General features: G+C 31.4%; 4 protein-coding genes across 5 annotated transcripts in view; 2 read left to right on the top strand and 2 right to left on the bottom strand.

Moving 5' to 3' along the window:
• The window catches only part of LOC110610112 (growth-regulating factor 10), a 24,609-nt gene extending 8,062 nt beyond the window's left edge, over positions 1-16,547 (bottom strand). The window contains exons 1-3 of one of the 2 annotated variants that reach the window (XM_043954109.1): positions 16,489-16,531; positions 15,582-15,669; positions 15,388-15,457 (exon numbers count right to left, since the gene is read on the bottom strand). The gene's annotated coding sequence lies outside the window, so the exon portion shown is untranslated. Of the gene's footprint in view, positions 1-15,387; positions 15,458-15,581 lie in introns of both variants that reach the window. The other variant, XM_043954108.1, reaches the window with a different exon arrangement.
• Positions 7,179-21,631, top strand: LOC110604949 (geraniol 8-hydroxylase). The gene is made up of 3 exons (XM_043954107.1): positions 7,179-8,238; positions 8,383-9,046; positions 21,313-21,631. Exons 1-2 carry the CDS (start codon positions 7,333-7,335, stop codon positions 8,986-8,988), a joined length of 1,512 nt encoding a protein of 503 aa, XP_043810042.1. The 5' UTR covers positions 7,179-7,332; the 3' UTR covers positions 8,989-9,046; positions 21,313-21,631.
• Positions 13,117-14,154, bottom strand: LOC110610091. Its single transcript, XM_021749960.1, has one exon. The coding sequence runs from the start codon at positions 14,152-14,154 to the stop codon at positions 13,117-13,119; it is 1,038 nt and encodes a 345-aa protein (XP_021605652.1).
• Positions 19,237-21,631, top strand: LOC122723121 (geraniol 8-hydroxylase-like). The gene is made up of 3 exons (XM_043954106.1): positions 19,237-19,364; positions 19,567-20,496; positions 20,649-21,631. The coding sequence occupies exons 2-3, from the start codon at positions 19,591-19,593 to the stop codon at positions 21,252-21,254; spliced, it is 1,512 nt and encodes a 503-aa protein (XP_043810041.1). The 5' UTR covers positions 19,237-19,364; positions 19,567-19,590; the 3' UTR covers positions 21,255-21,631.

Raw genomic sequence — 21,631 nt, 5'->3', positions numbered from 1 at the left:
CATTTAATGTTTTATTAAACCTACAAAATTTAGATGTATGGCCTTTTTGCCCACAATCATAACATGTTAGATCTTTAAATGATTTTTTTATTTTGGGTCTTATTTACTGTGGTTTTCTTTCTATATTTCTTGTAGGGTTTATGATTTTTCTTTTTATTATAAAATTCTTCTTTGCTTGGTTTATTAATATATCGTTTTTTATAATATTGGTGCTTTTTATGGTATTTTCTGGGTTTATCTCTTGAACATTGACCATTACATTTTTTATCCTGACCTATTCCATAATCAAACTGTTTACAAAAAGATCATAATTTCTGTCTAGTTTTATGCATATCATACTTTAATGTTTTTTTGTAATTAAATCATGACAAATTTGTAAACCTTCTTTTTGAACTATACTTACCAATTGTCCATACGTTAATTTACTATAAGGTATCGGGTTTCCATATTGTTGTTTTATATTGTTTCTTACCTTTTCTCCTAGAAAATAAGAAAGTCCAGCTAAAAACTTTTCCTTCCAAAAATCTTGGTTTGAATCTTCCCTTAACATTAATCTAGTAAAAAACGTGGTTTTATAATACTGAAAATCACTTAATTTTTTACATTTTAAATTACTTAATAATTCAGCATTTTTATCTTTTAAATGGGATGGATCTCCTATAAAATATAATGAAATAGTTCAAATTAATGTCGATACTGCATCTTGAATAGTTTTCCCTGATTCATTTAATATTGGTTCTCCTTCACTATTTACTTGAATTGAATTTAATATGTCTAATTGTTCTTGATCAGTTAAGTGGTAATCCCACCAACCTTTTAGCTGTCTCGTAAAACCTGCTATAATAATCTCAACTATTGCTCTATCTGAAGCAAAAGACTGAGTTTTATTTGCATTAGCTGCCATAGTCATCTGTTGCAATAAGCTCAATATATTATATTCAGATAATCCATCTATATTCCATTCATAAACTGTTGAAGTATTATACTTAAATTGAGAATTAATACTTGGTTTATCTATTAATCATAGGTCCGGTGCTCTACTGACTATTTTCTTATGTGATATAGGATTTACTTCAAGTTGTTCTGTATCTTCTGAATCTGGCTGACTTTGCTCAGTTTCAGTTTCTAATTCTTCTTCTTCTATTATATTTATAATTTTTGACTGTGGAGTTTCCTGTACTATATTTTTACTGGATTCAGAAATTTCTACTTTGCTTAATTGATCTTTTAAACTTTGTAAAAATTCACTTTTATTATTTTTTTTAATTCTTTTTGACTTGAGCTAGAGACTTGATATGGTTTAAAAATATATGATTTAATTTTTTGTTTTACTTCCTCTTTTTCTTCTATCTATTTATTTTTTAAAAGTTTTTCCATGTTTTTTAACTGGGTACCTATGCATATTAAACTTGCATTACTAAAATTATTTTACTCTATTATTTTTTTATCTGTATTATTTTCTTTACCTACCTTATATGGTGCACAAATTATTTCTTTATCTCCATGTAATATTTTACTCATCATTTATTGCGGAAATTCACTTGGAATAATCATATCTAAGGGTGAGCAGTATTCGGTTCAAACTGAAAAAACCGACCGAACTGAACCGATTTGAAAATTTAGTTCGGTTTTTTATATATTTCAGTTCAGTTCCGTTTTTAATTTCAGAAATTTCAGTTATTTCGGTTCGGTTCGATTTTGATCAGAAAAAAATCGAAAAAACCAAACTGAACCGATTAGTGATAATAATATATTTTTTCAATAATATAGAGAAATTAAATCATATTAAGATTAAAATATTTTAATTAAATTTTAAAATATTAAAAATAAAGTGTAAAAAATAAAAAAATTATTAAAAATCGAAACTGATCAAACCGAACCGAATCGAACTGAATCAGACCGGTTTGGTTCGATTCGGTTTCTGACCAAAATCAGTTCGGTTCGGTTTTCATAAACACTAAAATTTCGGTTTTTGATTTTTTCGGTTCGGTTCGATTTTGAACCGAACCGACCGAATGCTCACCCCTAATCGTATCATTTACGATCCATTCTGACCTTTTATCTCTTATTGTTATTAGATTTATACTTTTCTTTTTACATAACTTGAACCATTCAAAAAATCATATTTCTTTTTTATTATGACTGATATAACCAAGATATTCTTCTTTTAAATCTTCAAATTTATATTTTTTAACTATTTTATTTAATTTACTTAAATTTTTTGTCCTGGTAATTTCCTTTAAAAATTTATTCTCTATTTATATTCTCTATTATTAGCGGATGCTAATGGTGATGAAGGTGCTATCTCAGCCTACTGATTTAAATAATTTTCTACCGAATTATAAACTGCTTGGGGTACTGAAGAACTATAATCGACTCCTTTCATTTTAAGGTGTCTATCTTAGATATCCGATGTTGAAAATCTAGATTTTACTATAGTCTGAATTACTGGTTTAGGTTCATCTCCTTTATATGTTGCATATATTACTGATGGTAGGTTTGAAACTCTTCCTATGTCTTCCGTTATACCTACTACTCATACTTTTATTAAATTTTAGCGATACTTTATCATCTTCAAACTGCTCAATTTTACTTAAATTTGTATTTGATTTTATCTTTTCTGGTTCTGGAGGAGGTACTATACCTTCTAATATCCATTCATCTGGCAAGATTATATATTTCCACTGAATTGTTTTAGGAATTACCGTATTTGTTTTAGTTAAATCTGTCTGTAAAAATCTTATTTCTTCCAATTTTGGCTGTAACTTATACTTAGTCCCAAATGCCGAATTCATAGCTTTATAATGAATTTTATATATTAATGCTATAGGAATGGAACCTTGTTTCATCCTATAATTATGAGTTTTTATTTCTAAAACTATGCTTTCTAAAATATTTAAATCATTTAATGAAATGGTAATGTCTGGATATACTTCAAAGGATATGGGTCCTTCACTTAAACTAGTTTCAACAGATCCTAACAAGAAATCCTGAAAATTTAAAAATCTTGCATCTCTTACTACTGCTAAAATACTAGTGTTTAATCCTTCTATGGTTAATGGTTTTATACCTACTTGAATTAATCCTATGTAGATATATTTATATTTTTAATGACTCAATGTCATTGCTGATAACAAAGTTATTTTCTTTTACTTAACTAAAAATCTCTTTTCTCATTTTTTATCACATAGTCTGTTTTAAAAATATTAAACTTTGAAATTTTATAAATTTGTTCCTTATCTACTTTACGAATTTACGACTCATTTATGACTTTTACAAAATCATGTTTTGAATATGCCAACTGAACCCGTTTTAGCCAAGGTTTTAGGCGTCATAGGGTATAATAGGCATTGATTGCGATATAATTCAAGATTTTGAAAATGGATCCTTTTTTGTGTAAATCATTAAGTACAGTAAAATCAGATGATTCAGAATCTTCGGAAATTAAAAGAATAATAAATAAAAATGAGTTAATATTGAAAGATTTTGTAAAAGTCATAGATGAGTGGGAAATTCTTAAAGTAGATAAAGAATAAATTTATAAAATTCTAAAATTTAATATTTTTAAAATAGATTATGTGATAAAAACCGAGGAAAGAGATTTTCGATATATATTAAAATTTTTATTTTATTGTGATTATATATTATATTAAAAAATTTATAGAAAATTAAGTTGTAATGATAAAAAATTAAAAAGTTATATAAAAATTATAATAATAAAATAATAATAAAATATTTATTATGAAGATATTAATTAGTAAAATATTAAATATAAAAATATAATTTAAAAATTAAAATAAAAATAAAAGATATAAGTGTGCTTGACACAAATATAAAAATTGAAATGTATCATTTAATATAATTATAAAAAATTAAATGTATTACTTATAAAACTCTTCATAATCTATTTTAAATCCTATTCTTATATAGCTATATAGGTTATAATAATTAAATTATTTATATATTTAAAATCGAATTGTTTTAAAAAATACAATTTTATTCAAAATAAAAAGCTAAATCTAAAATATCAAAGTAAAAATTATATGATAATTTATTATATAAAAGATTAAATTTAATAAATCATTAAACCAATATATTATATTATATGAAAAAGTAAAAAATTACATATAAATAATTAAATTATAATAACGGGAATGCAGTTGCACGTTATAAAAACTAGTTTATAATAAGAATATTGGAGCCTTAAATTTGCCTTTTAAGATCCTTTACATTTGCTTTTTATTATTATTAAAATCTATAATTTGATCATTTTCAAATGTGGCACCACAGTCGGGAAATAAATAAATTAATAAAAAAATAGAAAAGGTTAGGTACGGCGTTGCCCACACTTGATTAGACTAACGAGATAACCCACGACATCACGACACTTTATTCGAGATAATTCTCACATAAATATATAAGAAATTATTTTTACTTTCTTATTAAATTAATTTAAATAATATATAAGATCAAAATTTTTATCATTAATTCCTCAGTGAGTCGATGTTTTTATGTTCCCCTCCCTTACACTTAATTTCTTATTTCTCTTCCTTCACATAACACTATTTAGATCAATTGATTATTGATAAAGAAAAAGATATTATTATTTTTATTAAAAACTCTAAAAATATTTTGATCGTTACTTATAATTTTTGTATGATCGAAATATTTTCTCACATATAATTTAATCAATTTTCAGTATATGCAGATATCTTTAATAGATTTATGACGGTAATTATTGAACAATTATTGTATTGAAAGATTTAGTTCCTAATTATAAATCAAACATTTTATTTTTGATGGTAACAAAAGTTCTTAATTCTCATATGAAATTTTTTCATAATTTTTTACATTTTGATGGTTGTTTTTTAATTAATAAACAAAGGTTGGGGTGACCTTTCGTTAACATGGAGGAATCATCAATCTATTTTTGTTGTTGACTTTTCATCAAATTTTATTGATTCGATTATTTTGAGAGGTAATGTTCAATGAAAGTTTATTAGTTATTATAAGTTTCAGGAATCACAACAACGATGTCAATCTTGAAATTTTATTCGAAATTTATCTCGTAAAAGTTCTCTTCCGTGGCTTTATTCGAAAAACTTTAATAATTTATGCTCGAGAGATAAGAAATAAGGAGGAGTATGTTTGCCAAATTATAAAAATTAATGAGGAGTACCTTTGCCAAATTATGTTATGAAAGTCTTAGACAGACATTTAGAGAAACATTTTTGCCAAATTATCTTATTTGGAGATTTACTTTTGAATGATTATAAATTTTTGTTAGACCATAAAACTGATATTTTTGTTAAATGGGTTCGTCGTAATATTACTGCTCATACTTTGGCTAAAGAATCTATTAAGCATAATCGTTTCTTTTTTAGGACGATATCCATCTTAATTTGATAAAATTTTATTAATATAACCAGTATAAAAAAAATAATATATACATCAATAATCTATAATATTTATTTTACACGGCATATTTAGGTTTACTTCTTTGCATAATATATGTATTTTTTGTTTGCATTTTGTGGACAGACATAATTAATTTCAACAATTGTTTTAACAAAATGTTTTTAAAATTACAATAAAATCAAGCTGAGCAGCACTCATTTTAAACATTTTTTTAAATTTATTTTGAATTCAATTTTCATCTTATTTATCTCCAAAACACCAATTTTAGGAGTAAATTAAATATCTATTTTAAAGTTTACTAATTCTTGATCTATTTGTAAGTTTGAACTCTTTTTATAGCTATATGAATTTTAATTTTTAAATAAATAAAATAACTTTCTGTAAATAAAACTAATTATACAAATCAATCTTTTTTATTTTACCAATTTTAGTGTGATCTATTTAAAACATGAAAGAAAAAGTAGAAACAATATAATGATAAAAAAGAACGTATATTATTCAGGATGAACCTGTTAATTTGACAAATTTTTTTTAAATTGATTAATCGGATTAAATGGTGAAAATGTTCAATATTTTTAAAGAATTTTCTATTACAATTATTATTAAGAATTTAGATGAAATGTTTAATTGTCATCTATTTAAAAACAGAAACAGTCGCTGAAAGTTTAAAATAATCATTATAAAATATAGGGTATAAATATCATTACTAGATATTTTTGGACATATTTGAAAAGATTGATAAAATTAAAAATTTGAAAAGACCTATTTTTTCTAAAAAATATTTCGTGATAAAAATTATTAAAAGATATTTTTCGAACACAACTTTTGAAAAACTGATAAATTATTGAAGTTCATTCATATGAGATGCGACATTTTATATCTATTTTCAAAAGAGGAAGGACATTTTTTTGTCTCTAACAATTTATCTCTAATAAATCATTGTACTTAGCTACTGTATAAATCATTGTATAGATAAATCAAGGTTTTCGCACATGATATGCATGGTATAGATAAAAACTTGAAGTTTTATGGTTAGAGAGAAAAGAGAATATGTATTACCTACTGAAATTTAAGTGTGTTTAATTACATTAGTATTATATTAAAAGTATTTAATTATTTTATTAAGTTCGAATATTCTTATAAAATAATTATATTATAATTAAAACTAAAAAATTAATATTAAAATTAAATTAAAATAAAAAATACAATCATATCAAAATTTAATTTTGATTCTAGTTAAAAAAAAATTCAAAAAATGTGAAAAGGCTTCTAGTAATTGAGAGGCCCATACAATTCATGTGTCAAATTACTTTTTATGTGAGAAGAACAGAGAAAAGATTTTGAAATCCATTTATTGGTCTGACACGTAATAGCTTTTTCATCTTGAAAATTCTATTTCCTGCGCCATTTTACAAGTGTATTATTTTAGCAGGAAGCTCACATCATTTAAGCCTCCACAAAAATCAAAGTTCTAGCGGGTCATTCGAACGTGGAGGGCCCACGTAAAAGAAAAGAAAAGAGATGTAGACAACTTCATTCGATGGCCCACGTAATGACCAATAAATGAAAGCCACTCCCTTGCCTATTTATAGGCAAGAGCTAAAGGCTCACAGCATCAAGCATTTGTCGAGCAAATATCCTTGTTAGTGGTTTCTCTATAGAGAATATCTTTTAGAGATTATTTTAGGAATTAGTTTTTTGCAAGGGGAGTTGGAAAAATAGTAATTAATTTTATGTAGATTTCACGGTAAGTTCTTTCTTTATATATATTTATTTGTAATAGTTAAAGAATTATTTGAAATTCAACATAGTCTAAAATTAAAGTAAATTACATTAAAATTATTTTTTTTTATTTCATTTTTTTATTTTTCTGTAGTAATTACTTTTACTACTTTAAAGGGGTATTTCTCCAACATGATAGACTCAGTGATAGGCTATGTATCGAGTCTTCTCTTCACCTTAGCCTTTGTTGCATCTCTTATTTTTGTTTGTAAAGGAAGCAAGAAGGGAAGTCCAAGTAAGCTTCCACCAGGCCCAGCTGCTTTACCAATTTTAGGAAACCTTCTTCATCTTGGTGACCAACCCCACAAGTCTTTGGCGAAGCTTGCCAAGCTTCATGGCCCGTTGATTAGCCTAAAACTAGGCCGAGTAACTGCAGTAGTAATTTCTTCTGCACCACTAGCCAAGGAAGTCCTCCAAACGCTTGATCTCACTTTTGCTGACCGATCTATTGTTCAGGCAGTCGAAGCACATGAACACCACCGAGTGTCGCTGGCTTGGCTCCCTGTCGGGGCACCATGGAGAAATCTTAGAAAAATCTGCAACTCTTATATCTTTGCCAGTCAGAAACTTGATGCTAACCAAGACCTTCGCCACAAGAAAATTCAACAACTTCTTGTTAATGTTCATGAAAGTTGTCGTGTAGGTGCTGCAGTAGATATTGGCCAAATGGCTTTCAACACTTCACTTAATGTCCTGTCAACTATTATTTTTTCTCTGGATTTGACTGATTCAAGTTTGGATATTGTACGAGAGCTCAAGGAGGTGTCGAGGTGCATTATGGATGAACTAGGAAAACAAAACTTGGCTGATTATTTCCCCATGCTTAGAAAGTTCGACCTACAGGGTATAATGTGTCGCACATCAAATTACTTTGCAAGGATTTTTGATTTGTTTGATCGTATCATCGATCGACGGTTGCAGTTAAGAAGAAAGCAAGGTTATATCCCAAACAACGACTTGCTTGATACTCTTCTCACCCTGATGAATGAACACAACGAAGAAGAGATGGATAGGAATTGCATGAAACATTTATTCTTGGTTAGTTTCAGTTCTTCTCTTTGGTTCTCTCTTTCGCTTGTTTTTTTTTTTTAAATGTTTTGCATTTGCTCCGTTCATTAGAGCATCCATTTCCCCTTTGTTGGTTTACCAATATGCATCACAGTTACTTGATCAATCTTACAGGATTTAATTGTTGCTGGAACTGATACTACCTCAAGCACGTTGGAATGGGCAATGACGGAACTACTTCGCAACCCAAAGAGTTTACTGAAAGCGCGAGAGGAGCTTGAGCAGACAATAGGCAGAGATAGATTTGTACAAGAATCAGACATTGCTCGGTTACCGTACTTGAAAGCAATTATAAAAGAAACCTTCAGATTGCATCCAGCAGCCCCCTTACTACTTCCCCACAAAGCAGGGGCAGATGTAGAAATTTGCGGCTTTACAGTTCCTAAAGGTGCTAAAGTGTTCGTCAATGTATGGGCCATTGATAGAGATCCAATTCTGTGGGAGAATCCGGAGTATTTTATGCCAGAGAGATTCTTGGGATCGGATATGGATGTTCGAGGGCGAGATTTTGAACTTATTCCTTTTGGTGCTGGACGCCGAATTTGCCCTGGATTGCCTTTGGCAATGAGAATGTTGCACTTAATGTTAGGGTCACTAATCTATTCCTTTGATTGGAAGCTTGAAGAAGGGATTACACCAGAGAGCATGGATATGGAAGATAGATTTGGCCTCACCCTGCAGAAGGCTCAACCACTGCGAGTTATACCTATGCAACTATGAAACAACAAAAAGTGAGCTCAGAAATCTTCTCCAGAGAAGAATATCAAACACTTTGCAGGCAAAGAGAGACAGAAGCGGTGAGCCAAGGGTCATCATCACCGGTCGAGTGTGAGGGGTTTTATCGGGTCCAATTGTGTTAGGCTGTTTTTTTTTTTTTTTTTTGTGATTTTGTTGTTGTTTTCTGTATTTGTTCACGATCATCCTTCGCTTTTAGGGCAGGACTTGATATTTGTATTTTGTGGTTCCTCTTTTGACTTTTTTTTTGATAGTTTGATTTTGTTTTTATTTTTAGTTGATTGTGCTACCAAAGACTTAGTCAGACTTATTGTGTTAGTAGTTCATCTTTAATCGTAGCTCAAATTTCTCATTGTTGTGATACTAGTATTTTAAAACGTTTTATTGCGTCCGAGAGAGATTACACTCCCATATTGGCTGATACTTGGTCTCAAGGCTTTGAAGCGTCTCATTTCCGTGGGTTTGATTTTATTTTGAATTGCCTTAGATTTGTATTCTTTTCTACTATTCTAAATTTTCACAGTGTTTTTTTGCATTATTTTTGTTGATTTGTTATCCGATGATTTTACTTGTTTACTGTTTTGATTTTTCGGTCATATTGCTGGTGAATTTTAGCTCCGCAATAAAGATGACGATCCTCTTTCCAAACAGTTTATTGATTTTTGTGGTTGGATTGACTTGATTTGAGCTATTATCGAGATAATTTAATTTAAACTAGTTTATGTGTTATCTTTTAGTTGATTTGGATTGTTTTTCTGTTATATAAAGATTTCAATTCACTCTATATACATGTGCTTTTTTTTTACATTGATAAATATAATCCTTGCATTGTTTAAAAAAAATCAACCTTTCGATCTCTAATAAATTCTATTTTTTTTAAAAAAAAATCTCTAATAAATTTCATTTCAAAAAAAAAAATTTCTAATAAATTTTAATAAAATATTGAGCTACTATCACGCAATCCTTTGGAATTCTTATTTGCATTGTTATGCTTATCATCTAACGATAGTTATGTTAGCTAAGCTTATATCAAGTCTCATATCAAATATAAAAATATTTATTATTATTATATAGAAATATTTTTTTAATAAATTATACTTTAATTAATAAATTTTAACATATTTAATAGATCAGTTTCTATATTTATAAAATTATAAATTTCTATATAATTCATCCGTATAAATTGAAGGTCTTTTTATTCATTAGTCAATGGATTAAAAAGAGAATAAACATTTCACACACTTAAAATATCCTTATGAACACTTAAATTCATTTCAATATAAGTGAAAAATTTTATATCGTGTGAATTATATCACTACAAATATTTATCGGATTAGTAACGGAAATTTCCGTTACTAAAACTATTTAGTAACGGATTTGTAACGGAATTTTTCCGTTACAGTGAACTTTTCTTTATTGCATGCATCATATGTTTCAACTCCATTCTCCGATAAATCTTTCAACTCAGTTACTAGGGGTTGTAAGTACACATCCAACTTATCTTTTGGATTTCTAGGCCCTGGGACAAGTACAGTGAAAAACATATTGTAACAGCCCAGAAACCGGTACCCTTCCGTAACGGCTCCAAACTGCTCGGCGCTAGGATCCAGATCGGCTTAAGGCCGCCTAGACCCGTAGCAAGCCTAAACTGAACTCTGTGTACCTGATCAATCCCAAACATGATCCAACTAGAACACTAGCTTTTAAAACCTTTTCTGTAAAACCACCAGGCTTAACCTTAAAACCACAGCCGTTAAGGCCTACACCAGTGATCTACTCCTAAACTGAAAACATAGAACCCACTATCTTAGGGTCAGCATATTACAGGCTAGCCTTACTTTCCGTTATGGGTCAAGGGGTTTTATACCCTTTCTTCCCTCTCAGCTGGGTCAAGGGGTTTGATACCCTTTCTTCCCTGATCACTGGAGTTTTATAAACACAGCATACGTTAAGCCTAGTTTGACACATTTCTCATCCAGAAACGTAAAACAGGATACATGCATAAACTAGGGATTCAGCATACACTAGGCAAAGCACAACTCTAGACATTATCTCATTATACTCTATCTCTTTACCACATGCTCTTTCCATGCATAACCTGTATATACATCATGCTAAAACATCATGTCCATACATCATGTCCACTACTATACTATACAAACAAACATAACATATACATATCATCCTTTAATCTTTACATCATCTTCCATAAACATATACATCAAGCTTCTTTCATACATAAACATTCCACATACCACTCTATCAAAACCTAGCTATGCTATTACAGCCAAACACAGCAACCCATGCTTAAACTCTGCTTTTCCCACAGCTCACTCTGCTGAACTCTAGCCCTGCAAAACTGGGGTTAAGGGAAAGGGGGTGAGCTACTAGAGCCCAGTGAGTAGAAACCATAAAACAGTTCATTATGCATTTTATGCTTTCATGGAATGTGGCATAGCACAAACATATCACATCTCGGATTAGACATGATCCCAGAACTCCCTCTGTCAGTGCCCGGCCCCTATGGACTCCCAGGTCACTACATGTACTAGAGCCTGGCTCCTAACTGCGGAGCTCCCAAAGGTCTTATCTAGACATAACAGGTAGCGGGCTACTGAGATCGCCTTGGTCCAACCCCTCAACAAGAACAATGCAATGCAGCATAGTCGTGATCTCTAAATGCAGTACAACCTAGTATCATATGGCATCCATGATGCGTGTCTCATGCTCATACTGTCACTATCTTAACCATTAGCTTTAAAACATGCATAGTTAGTTCTACTCACCAAGCTGTGGCTAACTCTGGGCCAACTCTCACACTGGAGCTAAACACCTCGCCTCAGATCCGATCCTACACAGGTGGACTCACATGAGGTGCCAAACAACTCTAACATAACTCTGAAACATCTCCCCAAAAACCCCCTAAAACACCATAGACATGCATGGAAAAACATGCAAAGGAAGGCAAAACAAGGCACCTTCGGTGGCACTTTCGGCGGCCGAAAGTCCTCTCCAGAGATGAAAGTCAGGCATGTTCGGCGGCAGGTTCGGCGGCCGAAACTCCACTCCAGAGCCGAAAGTCCAAACCTTCGGGGGCGAGTTTAGGCGGCTTATCCCACCTCCTCAAGGGTTCGGCGGCCGAAACTCCTTTCGGCGGCCGAACCTGAGGTCCTCCAGAACCCAGATCCATGCACCAACAAGCCTCCCTAAACCTTCCTAACCCTCTTAACATGCATATAACCTCTTAAAACCATGCACAAACCCTTACACACACATATAGGAGCTTAAAACAACCTTAAACTCCCACACACAACATCACAGAACCACATATAGCAAACAAAGGCATAAAGGATGCATAAACCCCTTCATGCACAACTCATGCAAACCATGCAAACCTACCCTTTATCCCTCCATAAAACTTGCTTAAAACACCAGAAAACATAAGGATCAACACTTACCTCTTCAAGAACTAGAGTTGGTGTGATCCTAACTTCAAAACATGGAGAAACCAAGCTTCAAGAGCTTCAAACTCCAAAACCTTGCTCAAAACTCACAACTCTTCAAAACAAGGATAAAACTCATTAAAAACCATGCAAGAACTTGCAAAAACCATGAAATCATCTCAAGGAGGACATGAGCTCACCTTGGGTGGGAAGAGGAAGAAACCTTACCTCTTGAACCGACCTAAGGGCTTATATAGGTGGCTTGGTCAACCATCTTCGGCAGCCAAACTTGCACCCGCAACTCAGCCAATTTCGGCGGCCGAACCTAGCTTTCGGAGGCACAAACTCTACCACCTTCGGCGGCCGAACATACCTTCGGCGGCCGAACCTCTGTTTTTCCCTCCTTGACCTTTTCTCTTCAAAACTCATTTCCTTCCCTTTCAAAACCATAAAACACTTAAACACATGTTAGAAAACCTTGTAGAAAACTTTAGTTTACCCTTGCACTACCCCTTAAAACGAATCCGACATCCGAGATTCCACCGGACGGTAGGAATTTCGATGCCTGAACGAGCCGGGTATTACACATATACTCACCTTTCATGCATAACCATGGAGGTAAGTTGTACAGTGTCAATATGATGGGCCATGATGAATATTGCTGATCAGATTATCCGAAGGGTTGAAAACCATCAATACACAGTCCTAGACGGACATTACGTTTCTCAGCACTGAAATGAGGCCAATTGTTATCAAATGCTTTCCATGCATGCAAATCAGATGGATGATGCATTAAATCATCATCAATCCCATGAGTGGCATGCCAAGTCATATCCTTAGCTATAGCATTAGATGCGTACAACCTTTGTAGTCTAGGTGTGATTGGCATGTAATACATTTTACTATAAGCAACTTGGATTTTACTAGAGCTCTGGCTATCTCGCAATCGTTTGTACCTCGGATGATCACACACCTTGCACCTGAGCAATTCATTATCCTCACCCCAATAAATCATACAACCATTTAAGCAACTATGAATCTTCTGAATTGGTAATCCCAAGCCTTCAAGTAATTTCTTTGTAGAGTAGAAATTATCAGTAAACAAATTATCAGTAGGTAAAATTTCTTTGATGAATTGGCAAATATTATCAAAGCAACGTTCAGACAAATGATGTTCAGATTTGATATTCAATATCCTTGCCACAGCTGACAGTTGTGAATGATTTTCACAATCTGGCCACAATTCCTGATTAGCAGCGGCCAACATGTCATACAATTTCTGAGTAGATTGGTTTGGAGGCTCATAACTTATTGATGGGGAGAAACTAGGTCCTGCTGCATCTACAACTAGTTGTTTGTAAGCATTAGAGAACTCACCATATTGATATTCTATATTGCAAGTGTTGTCAGTCGAATCATTACTTCTCCCATGGACCGCATTGTAGTTTTGAATTTCGCCATGCAAATACCACACATAATAGTCTCTAACAAACCCATATTTCATCAGATGAAACCTAACTGTACTCTCATCTTCAAAACTGCGATTTTGGCACTTAAATCGATTACATGGACACCTAATTAGTTCTCCATTTAAACAGTCTGGAAACTGTTTGGCAGCTGATATGAATTCATTTATTCCTTCAAGAAATAAAGGATTTAGTAGACCATCTTTTAGTCTTGCATATATCCAACCTCTATCAGAATGCATATTGTACCTATTGTATATAGAATATATAACAATAAAAAAAAAGATGTTAGCTATATTTGACATCTGAATGACATAAGGCATAAAAAATCTCCTTTCATCTTCTATTTCTACTCCTTGATTTTTCGTGTCAGGTCCAAATGAAGGCCTTCTCTCCTCAATGTCAGTGAAACTTTAGTTATTTATTTATTTATCTATCAATAAGCCTCAGAGCTAAAAAAATGGCATAAGCCTTAAAATATCAATAAGAAACTTAAAAATGGCATAAGCCTTAAAATATCCTTAGTGCATGACAAAGGATACCCATACATTTAACAACTTGAACTCAAGCCCCTAGAAGATTCAGAGTATTTAAATGTACTGGGAAAGGCACCTAACATTTTGAAATTGGTTAGCATAAATGATGTAGGAAATTCAGGAGAGAATACCAGGTATGTCACTTTTATTTTCTTTTATTATTATTGTTTTTTTTAATGAAAACTTTTAGAGGGTGAATTTAATAGTATGGTTTGAATATTTATGTGATAGAAAAAAGATATATAAGAATTAATAATCTTGGTAACTTTATAAGTTCAAGAATTAAAATTCATATATACTTTTTATTAATTAGTTAATTAGAATTTTACTTAGTTCAAAAACCATCATTATTAAATTAAATATTATTTATGTATTTAAAAATAATAATTAAGCAAGTAGGATCAATTTAATAAGATAAGCTGTCTAATCCTAACAATTTTTTTTGATATTTTTAATATAAAATAAAATTCAAGTAATAATTTTAATAAAATAAATTTCATATTTTTTTAATATGAAATTGAAGTAAGATTTTTTCAAGGAATAAGAAAAAAGAGGTTTTATATATAAAATAAAAATAAAAAAGAGAAAGGTTATAGTAGAAGTGAAAAATCATTCATATATATCTTTGAAGGTAATAGAGAGATTTGGTGATGTTATGCAATATGGATTATATATATACAAAATGTCAACACATAAGAATTATCAATATTTGTAATTATAATTATTAGTGAAATATAATCACAAGCTACCTAAAATAAAATACTTTTTTTTGGTGATGTGGGCTCCCAATCTCAACCAATCTCATCATAAGGAAATAATGACCCCTCCATATGATAAACCAAATGGAGACTAAAAGGCACAATATCATTTTCAAATGTAATGGGATTCCATCAAAGATACCATACCAACATATTTTACTAAGGATCATGGTCAACATACCTGTATAAAGAGATGATAACCTTCAGTTTGTGCAGGATCAGCAGGATTTGGTTGGTCCAGCAGGTCCTGGCTGCAATCAGATCCATAACACAATCAAGGAAACAAAAATTCCATCAAAGGCATACTCACACTATCCTCATTAAGGATTGACAGGCAAACAGTTCTAGAAGGGTAGACATTAGGATGGAAGAAACCTTGAGGAAATTTACACTTTGGAGGCTTGCTAGGATAATCTTCGCTGAAGTGGAGTGTAAGTGGACAGTAACCACCCTCCCAATTAGTCTACAATATCATACAAGTCACAGTCAATCCATCTAATTTGATATGAAAAATATAATTATTTTGGTAAAAGCTATACTCACTATTTTTATCCTTATTATCCACCTTTACTAATAACTAAACATCATCCAAGAGACAATCAACAAAATACCCAAATAAAATAAACTAAACATGGATTGAAGATAAATCTTATCATAAATATAATTGAAAGTGAGAAAGGATGGTAACACAATGGATGCACAGGATGTATTATCTTTACAATATATGTGCATACAAGAATACTAAAATGCAAGAGAGAAAAAGATAGAAATGGAGGGACAGATCAGAAGTACACAATCAAGTCATGATAGAAACTATTCTTCCAAGTCAAATTTTGAACTTAAAAGTATTGAATCAGTAATAGAGTGCCTACAGAGGGGCACTACCTAAAAAAAATTATTGCACTAAATTATGCATAATTAGCAAATTTTCTTATCAGAGTATAAGTTATACTAAGAGAGGCAAGTTCATACAGTTCAAATTAATAATTTTGGGGATAGAATTAGCAAAATTAATATTAATAATTTTGGGGGCGAGAGGGAAAAAATTTGGGATACAATTTCATTTAGCTTAGTCCTTGTTCATACTGTTCAACATGATGCGAAGCCTAGGTCAAGTTGCTATCCGATAGAAAAGAGCAATTGAAATTTTGTTTGTAAAAATATATAGGAGCAAGAAGGGACGCATATTTCTTTTGATATCAAATTAAAATTCAATAACCCATTTCAATAATTCACACAAAAAAGAGCACATCTAAAATCACAACATCAAAACCAATTCAACCCTGCAGTGAACGTAGACTAGCAGCAGAGGCGTGATTGAGGACGAGGAGCAGCACCGGAGAGCAGCACCGGAGAGCAGAAGGACTGGACCAGCGGATGCAGCGATGGAGAAAAGAGAAGAACCAACCACGACCAGCAGACGCAGCAGTGGCGTGATTGAGGATGAGGAGCAGCACCGAACGGCGGCAGAAGGAGGAAAGAGAAGAATCAACCACCACCAGTGGAGGCAGCAACGACGTTGACAGCGTGAAGAGAGATTTTGAAAATTTTCGTTTAAATGCCGAGAAAAGAGAAGTAAAATCGTGTAATTGATAAAGGGAAATTTAGAGATTTCATATATTAGGGATTTTAAATTTAGTAACGGACACATCCGTTACTAAATTTAACTTCTGTAACGAATAATATATCTGTTACTAAATAACTGAATAGAAAACAATTTAATAACGGATATGTTAATCCGTTACTAATTTTGGGCGAATTGAACCAATTCTGTAACGGATATAAATCCGTTACAGAATTCAGTAACGGATTTGTTACGGATTATTTCATCCGTTACTGTTGTTGTTCTTTAGATGATATCCGTTATTAATCCGTTACTAATCTGTAACAGAAATTTTTCGTTATTAATCCAATAAATTTTTGTGGTGTATTTTGATCTCTAAATTTTAGCGTAGTTAGCAGATCAATCCTTATATTTTTAAAATTAAATCCTTAAACCACTTTATATTTAATCTATTTAAAATTACAGTTTTTTCATTTGTTATAAATATTAGTTTAAAATCAGGTCAAACTTATTGTGAAAGTATAATTTTTTTCAAAATGCTTTTTATAAAAGTTTACAATTTATTTAAAGATTATTTAATACCACTTAAAAATAGCTTAAATTGTAAATATTTTTTGAAAATATTAAAATTATATGTATGGAAGTGTTTTAATGAATGAGAATTGAAAACTAAAAAGCATTAAAAATTAGTTAAATAAGATACTATAAATAAAAGTTAAGGACTTAAATGTTTTTTAAATAAAAAATTAATGATTAAAATATTTAAATTATAATAGATAAGGGTAAGAGCGAATTGATAATAAAGAAATTTAAGTGTATAATTTTAAAAATATAGGGGTTAATTCATTAATTATGGTAAAACTCATAGATTTAAATATAGTTTATCCATTTAAAAAGAAAATAAAGATATTTCTACCCTTTTAACGGATAAAATAAATGGAAAGATATCTAATTTAGATGGACTGATTATAGAAAAATTTAAGTGTTTAATTTTAAAAATATAAAAATTTATTTATTAATTATATTAAAATTTAAGAATTAAAATATAATTTATCATTTTTAAATAAAAAATATAAAATCATTGATAATTTTTTATAATCTGAGATTCAGAAAATATGATTTTTCAAGGGTTTATGAACTTAGAAAAACTTAGTCTGAGAGGTGAATGCCCCTCTCCTTTTATTCTTTTTCCTTGTCTGTCAGATCAATCCTTATGAAATAAAATTAAAAATTTTTAAATATAGTTCCATGACTATGCATTATAAATTTTATTAAAGAAAATATTTATTTAAATTTAACTTATTATAAATAAAAATATTTTGAAAATATAAATATATAAATCTCTTTATAAAAAATAAATAAAATTTACTTTAATAGCTTTTAAATTTATAATAAACTAGATCCACCTAAAAAAATTTCCACAAAATTGTTTCTGACATGATTTACAAAAAATTGATGGAGTATTGAAAGTTTGAAAATGATCGTTTTCGTCTGCAACTGTCCATTGTAGATCTAAGATATTTTGATATCCTCTTGATAAATTCATCTATAAATATCTCTTTCATTGATGTGAAATGAAAAATATCTTTGATTGTTAGGAATATACATATTTGAGTATAAAAAAAAAATACTTTTGAATTTTACGTCTTTTTCAAGTAATGAATATTTTAATATTATAATTCAGGGCTGATGTGGTTAAAAATTTGATTTTAAACTTATTTGAGTCTTGATATATAATTCAGGGATTGATTTGAAGTTTTCGCCATAATAATATCAAAAGCCGAATAGGAAATCAAGCAAAATATTGTAATAGGAAAGCCGATACAAGAAGATGATATTGCAATGATTTTCGCACATGATATGCATGGTATAGATAAAAACTTGAAGTTTTATGGTTAGAGAGAAAAAAGAATATATATTACCTACTGAAATTTAAGTGTGTTTAATTACATTAGTATTATATTAAAAATATTTAATTATTTTATTAAGTTCAAATATTCTTATAAAAAAATAATATTAAAATTAAAACTAAAAAATAATATTAAAATTAAATTAAAATAAAAAATACAATCATATCAAAATTTAATTTTGATTCTAGTTAAAAAAAAATTCCAAAAATGTGAAAAGGCTTCTAGTAATTGAGAGGCCCATACGATTCATGTGTCAAATTACTTTTTACGTGAGAAGAACAGAGAAAAGATTTTGAAATCCATTTATTGGTCAGACACGTAATAGCTTTTTCATCTTGAAAATTCTATTTCCTGCGCCATTTTACAAGTGTATTATTTTAGCAGGAAGCTCACATCATTTAAGCCTCCACAAAAATCAAAGTTCTAGCGGGTCATTCGAACGTGGAGGGCCCACGTAAAAGAAAAGAAAAGAGATGTAGACAACTTCATTCGATGGCCCACGTAATAATGACCAATAAATGAAAGCCACTCCCTTGCCTATTTATAGGCAAGAGCTAAAGGCTCACAGCATCAAGCATTTGTCGAGCAAATATCCTTGTTAGTGGTTTCTCTATAGAGAATATCTTTTAGAGATTATTTTAGGAATTAGTTTTTTGCAAGGGGAGTTGGAAAAATAGTAAAAAAACTATTGTGGGTATTTTAAAAAATATTTTGAGTGTTATTAATTTTATGTAGATTTCACGGTAAGTTCTTTCTTTATATATATTTATTTGTAATAGTTAAAGAATTATTTGAAATTCAACATAGTCTAAAATTAAAGTAAATTACATTAAAATTATTTTTTTTTATTTCATTTTTTTATTTTTCTGTAGTAATTACTTTTACTACTTTAAAGGGGTATTTCTCCAACATGATAGACTCAGTGATAGGCTATGTATCGAGTCTTCTCTTCACCTTAGCCTTTGTTGCATCTCTTATTTTTGTTTGTAAAGGAAGCAAGAAGGGAAGTCCAAGTAAGCTTCCACCAGGTCCAGCTGCTTTACCAATTTTAGGAAACCTTCTTGATCTTGGTGACCAACCCCACAAGTCTTTGGCGAAGCTTGCCAAGCTTCATGGCCCGTTGATTAGCCTAAAACTAGGCCGAGTAACTGCAGTAGTAATTTCTTCTGCACCACTAGCCAAGGAAGTCCTCCAAACGCTTGATCTCACTTTTGCTGACCGATCTTTTGTTCAGGCAGTCGAAGCACATGAACACCACCGAGTGTCGCTGGCTTGGCTCCCTGTCGGGGCACCATGGAGAAATCTTAGAAAAATCTGCAACTCTTATATCTTTGCCAGTCAGAAACTTGATGCTAACCAAGACCTTCGCCACAAGAAAATTCAACAACTTCTTGTTAATGTTCATGAAAGTTGTCGTGTAGGTGCTGCAGTAGATATTGGCCAAATGGCTTTCAACACTTCACTTAATGTCCTGTCAACTATTATTTTTTCTCTGGATTTGACTGATTCAAGTTTGGATATTGTACGAGAGCTCAAGGAGGTGTCGAGGTGCATTATGGATGAACTAGGAAAACAAAACTTGGCTGATTATTTCCCCATGCTTAGAAAGTTCGACCTACAGGGTATAATGTGTCGCACATCAAATTACTTTGCGAGGATTCTTGATTTGTTTGATCGTATCATCGATCGACGGTTGCAGTTAAGAAGAAAGCAAGGTTATATCCCAAACAACGACTTGCTTGATACTCTTCTCACCCTGATGAATGAACACAACGAAGAAGAGATGGATAGGAATTGCATGAAACATTTATTCTTGGTTAGTTTCAGTTCTTCTCTTTGGTTCTCTCTTTCGCTTGTTTTTTTTTTTTTTAAAAAAAAATGTTTTGCATTTGCTCCGTTCAATAGAGCATCCATTTCCCCTTCGTTGGTTTACCAATATGCATCACAGTTACTTGATCAATCTTACAGGATTTAATTGTTGCTGGAAATGATACTACCTCAAGCACGTTGGAATGGGCAATGACGGAACTACTTCGCAACCCAAAGAGTTTACTGAAAGCGCGAGAGGAGCTTGAGCAGACAATAGGCAGAGATAGCTTTGTACAAGAATCAGACATTGCTCGGTTACCGTACTTGAAAGCAATTATAAAAGAAACCTTCAGATTGCATCCAGCAGTCCCCTTACTACTTCCCCGCAAAGCAGGGGCAGATGTAGAAATTTGCGGCTTTACGGTTCCTAAAGGTGCTAAAGTGTTCGTCAATGTATGGGCCATTGATAGAGATCCAAGTCTGTGGGAGAATCCGGAGTATTTTATGCCAGAGAGATTCTTGGGATCGGATATGGATGTTCGAGGGCGAGATTTTGAACTTATTCCTTTTGGTGCTGGACGCCGAATTTGCCCTGGATTGCCTTTGGCAATGAGAATGTTGCACTTAATGTTAGGGTCACTAATCTATTCCTTTGATTGGAAGCTTGAAGAAGGGATTACACCAGAGAGCATGGATATGGAAGATAGATTTGGCCTCACCCTGCAGAAGGCTCAACCACTGCGAGTTATACCTATGCAACTATGAAACAACAAAAAGTGAGCTCAGAAATCTTCTCCAGAGAAGAATATCAAACACTTTGCAGGCAAAGCTAAAAAACTTAGCTTTATCCAATGCCTGAACAACCCTTTTCAATAAAGCCTGGTCCTGATTAAAAAAGAGATAGAGAAAGAGAGAAGAGAAGAGAAACGCAAAGGGAGACAGAAGCGGTGAGCCAAGGGTCATCATCACCGGTCGAGTGTGAGGGGTTTTATTGGGTTCAATTGTATTAGGCTGTTTTTTTTTTGTGATTTTGTTGTTGTTTTCTGTATTTGTTCACGATCATGGCAGGAATTGATCTTTGTATTTTGTGGTTCCTCTTTTGACATTTTTCTAATGAGATTTTGCTCACTAGTTTATTGATA

Source organism: Manihot esculenta, chromosome 2 (assembly GCF_001659605.2).
Source record: "Manihot esculenta cultivar AM560-2 chromosome 2, M.esculenta_v8, whole genome shotgun sequence".
NCBI lineage: Eukaryota > Viridiplantae > Streptophyta > Magnoliopsida > Malpighiales > Euphorbiaceae > Manihot > Manihot esculenta.
The sequence above is the reverse complement of the archived record's forward strand: the minus strand, read 5'-3'. Positions and strand labels throughout refer to the sequence as shown.